The sequence below is a fragment of the Nuphar pumila genome, chromosome 16, assembly GCF_984573655.1.
Source record: "Nuphar pumila chromosome 16, dmNupPumi1.hap1.1, whole genome shotgun sequence".
Taxonomy (NCBI): domain Eukaryota; kingdom Viridiplantae; phylum Streptophyta; class Magnoliopsida; order Nymphaeales; family Nymphaeaceae; genus Nuphar; species Nuphar pumila.
The window spans coordinates 73,718,145-73,722,170 of NC_143264.1; the positions used below are offsets into that span (position 1 = coordinate 73,718,145).

Sequence of the window (4,026 nt, forward strand, 5' to 3'; positions counted from 1 at the left end):
GTAGCCCTAGATGGGACAGAGCTGAGATTGCTCGGTTAACATAATGTGTCTATACCTGGTCTAGCTATCCTAAAGAGAGATCATTTTTTTAATCTCGATTTTTAGTACACCATTAATTTTTTTATTCTTATCTAAAAATGAACCCTTCACGCTAGTCTACGAGGTGGGAAGCCTTTCAAACCAAACTTTCTTAATTATGCATGTGTAGCACGTAATATTATTGATGTCATAACCAAGAAAAAATAAAAAATATTAGTCAAACTACGTATCCCCAAAGGTCCCAATTCAAAAATGTATCATTGTGTTGCTTCTTTTTTATTTCATCTTGATGAGTAGGTACATCCTTTTACAATATCGGAAGCCACCTTGCTATCGCAAAAGGGATTAGGATTGCTCTGGTATTCCATTAAAATATGGGGGGCAGTAAATAACTTTCTAGTGATTAAATAAATAATAAAATAAAAGCCTTTTAGTACACATCACCCCTCACACCACCCCCTTCAGTTGTACAACAACCTCTATATATCGCTCCATCTGATGCCAAATAAGAGCTCATTTTGTGTTCTCTGAGGTAGATCTTCCTTACACATACCCTGGTTATAAGGTGTGTTCTTCAAGACCATCTTCTTTTTTTGATGTCAAAGAGAGAGAACCGCCTATCTCTAACCAAGAAAGATTAATTTCAAGGTACTGAGGTTTTCTTTTTCTCTTCCTTTGTAGGTACAATGGGGAGATCTCCAAGCTGTGATGAAAATGGCCTTAAGAAAGGACCATGGACGCCTGAGGAAGACCAGAAGCTTATGGACTATATCCAAAAGCATGGCCACGGAAGCTGGAGAGCTCTGCCGAAGCTCACCGGACTCAACCGGTGCGGGAAGAGTTGCAGGCTCAGATGGACCAACTACCTTAGGCCAGACATCAAGAGGGGCAATTTCTCATTTGATGAGGAGCAGACCATATTGAACCTTCATTCTCTCTTAGGGAACAAGTAATTAGTTCTGTCTTCCTGATCCAACCCTACTCCAATTAGGGTATCATCAATGAGATAAGATTCCAAAGATAAACGTGCTTATATGAGTGACACTTCAATATCATTTTTTGAAAGAATGATATTATGGCAACCACTTAAATTACATGTTTTTTTTTTCACATGCATGAGCAATGCATTTATAATACTTGGGTGAGAGTCATATACATATGCCAAGACGACTAAATGAGTTAGCACTATGTTACCTGAGGAACTCATTTCCTTTCTTTGTACCTAGGTGGTCTACAATTGCGACACACTTACCCGGGCGCACTGACAACGAGATCAAGAATCATTGGAACACTCACCTGAAGAAGAAACTGATCCAATTGGGGATTGATCCTGTCACCCACAAGCCTAGACTGGACCTCAGCATGCTATCTGGTTTCCCTTCAATTGATCAGACTCTTAGCCTACAAACAGATGCTGCACAACTAGCCGGCATTAATTATCTGCACAACCTCCTTCAGGCCATGATCAATGCAAAGCCCTATGCCCTCCCCTATAGAATGAATGAACAGCCACCAATCATGTCAAATTATCAACTTGAGAATCTTCCCTCCTATCCTGATCTACCCTTGGATCAAATTCAAATGAACCCCAGTTTGTGTGACCTGATGAGAAATACAGAGATTGCTACTGGCTACCAGCAGAGCCATGTCTATGATGATAATGAAGGTGCATTATTTCCAACTCTAGACACACCGGTTTCATCCCCATCTACTTGTGCCAAACCAAACCAGATTCAGGACCAGATGAACCCATCTGAAATCTCTACCAATTCTTCAACCACGACAGCGACGATGACGATGACTAATTTTGAAGCCTGGGGGGAGCTAAGTTTTGATGATCAAACCAATGACTACTGGGCAGATATCTTAAAGTATGTATAATTGTCAGTTATTCCGAAAATGTGGTTTTGTCTTTTTATTTTTATTTTTGTTTGAGCTGGGCCAAGAGAAACTGCACATTGGGGTTGGTAAAACCCTGGAGGTCCCCTCCTGCCTATTGGGGAGTACACCCAGCTTAGACTTCATGGTAAGGGATGCCCCCCATGGGTTTCGAACCATGATCGTCTCATGTCAAGTGACAAACCATGGTTGCCCCTTACCAAGAAGATGGAGCCTTTACCAACGGGGGGGGGGGGGGGGGGGGGGGCTCTGCTTGTCTGGTAGGAGTAGCTAGTGCACGTCACCTTGTGTTGGGATGTTGCAAGTTCAAATCCCAATGGTATCATTGTATAACTGGTAGGGGTCTGCCTAATTACCCCAGCTTGCCTTCAAAAAAAGAAGATGAAGCCCTTATAAGCTGCCAAGCTTGGTTTTCTATTAAAAAGACAAATTTGCTAGTTCACCTATTTAATAGACGTGCATAGTTTATCATCATAACAATAAGACCATATTGAGAACAATTTTTGTTTTTTAACAAAACATGTCATTGTGAATTCTATTTCCCCATTCAGTAACTTTTTTTTTTCTTTTTCTCCTTGTGTTCAGCCAAACTGCTTCGTCTTCTTCGTGGATGGAAGCAACTTAATTAGTGCAAGATGGAGGAGCCCTCATTAGAGATCAATTGACGCCTTTGTACATGGAGAAAGATTTATGATTGATGAGATATAGTTCATGTTTTGTTGCCCACAAAATTGTATTGAATAGTGTGCATATGTTTTAATAATAAGCAAATTGATGTATCCCATGGATTGTAAATCTCATGATGTTTTGAGAAGAACTCAAGAGAAATGAACACGTTATACTTTATTAGCCATCCATCTCTCACGTACTGAATAGATCTCCAGGCTGATAGCAACCAGACCCGCCATACCAAACGCCCATTTCTTTCCTTGAGAATAATGGCACCAAATTGATGTGACGTTAAAAATTTCAAACCCATGGGTTTCCATCACGAAGCTGAAGCTGGGCCTACTTCTTAACAAGGGAGACTTGGGGGTTTTCACCAATAATCCAGGTGGGCTTTTCGGTTATCCAAACAAAAATGATACAAAAAGGAGCGACATACCCATTAAGTGACCCGGTTCTCAGCAAAGACATCATTAAAAAAAAAATCAAGAGTGACAAACAGTCATCCACAGGAAACCAGAAAATCACAGCGAACAACTTGGTGCACATGAAAAGGACTAGATGGTTCTAGAAACAGAAGGGCGAAGGGCTTGTCGTAGATAGATGACAGGGGTTCGAGTCCAGGTGTGCAACATGGACAGTTAGGAAGAGATTGCCATTTTGTTTCAAAGTGTTTTGGGGTTTTTTTCCTTGTTGACTATGGAAAGTGGTAGCTAAATGTAAAAACAATTTGGGTGGACATGGTGACGCATTGCTTGCTAGTAGCAGAACTTTCAAAAAAAGTTGCCATTCAAGTAGGTAAGGTTATTCCTTCAGTACAAGCTGACTCTTGCTAACATTTAGACACCTAAGTCCCACCTCTCTCTCTCAGCGAGGTCACACACCCCCCGGATTTTTCCAGATTGTGTGTCATGAAGTCTCTTTGCTGGAATATCAGGGGCTTGAATTGCCCCACTAAGCGTAGGTTTCTGGCGAATTGGGTTAGTCAGGAGAAGCCTGACCTGATTGCTATTTGTGAAACTAAGATGGATGAAGTTTCTCGCTCTGTTGCCTCTAGTATATGGAGGGGTGCTGACTATTTTTTTAAGCCTGCGGTCAACCATGCCGGTGGCATCCTTATTTTGGGGAAGCAATCTTTAAATATTTCTCAACTGGACATGGGTCTGTTTTCTTTGTCTGTTGCCTTCACTTTGCAAGACAGTGGCAGGAGGGTTGTGGTCACTGTTGTATATGGCCCTAATCACGCTGTCATGAGGCCTGCTTTCTGGAATGACTTAAATAGGATCGTCGTCTCAAACGGGGAGTACCATTTTCTTATGAGAGACTTTATTTGCCTTTTGTCTATTCAGGATTCTAATAACCCCGTTCTTCCAAATCCATCTATGCGAGGTTTTCAAGATTTTGTTCATCGGCATCACCTGT

General features: G+C 41.4%; 1 protein-coding gene across 1 annotated transcript; it reads left to right on the forward strand.

The window, feature by feature from the left end:
- The first annotated feature begins 725 nt into the window (after positions 1–725).
- LOC149813581 (transcription factor MYB41-like) lies at positions 726–2,563 on the forward strand. The gene is made up of 3 exons (XM_089991980.1): positions 726–988; positions 1,266–1,910; positions 2,524–2,563. Exons 1-3 carry the CDS (start codon positions 726–728, stop codon positions 2,561–2,563), a joined length of 948 nt encoding a protein of 315 aa, XP_089848106.1.
- Positions 2,564–4,026: the final 1,463 nt, after the last annotated feature.

Bases quoted from the DNA above. Each gene is read 5' to 3' on its own strand.
- LOC149813581 (XM_089991980.1), top strand. From the start codon at position 726: ATGGGGAGATCTCCAAGCTGTGATGAAAATGGCCTTAAGAAAGGACCA. The intron at 989-1,265 runs GTAATTAGTTCT...CTTTGTACCTAG, and splicing joins CATTCTCTCTTAGGGAACAA to GTGGTCTACAATTGCGACAC. The intron at 1,911-2,523 runs GTATGTATAATT...CCTTGTGTTCAG, and splicing joins TACTGGGCAGATATCTTAAA to CCAAACTGCTTCGTCTTCTT.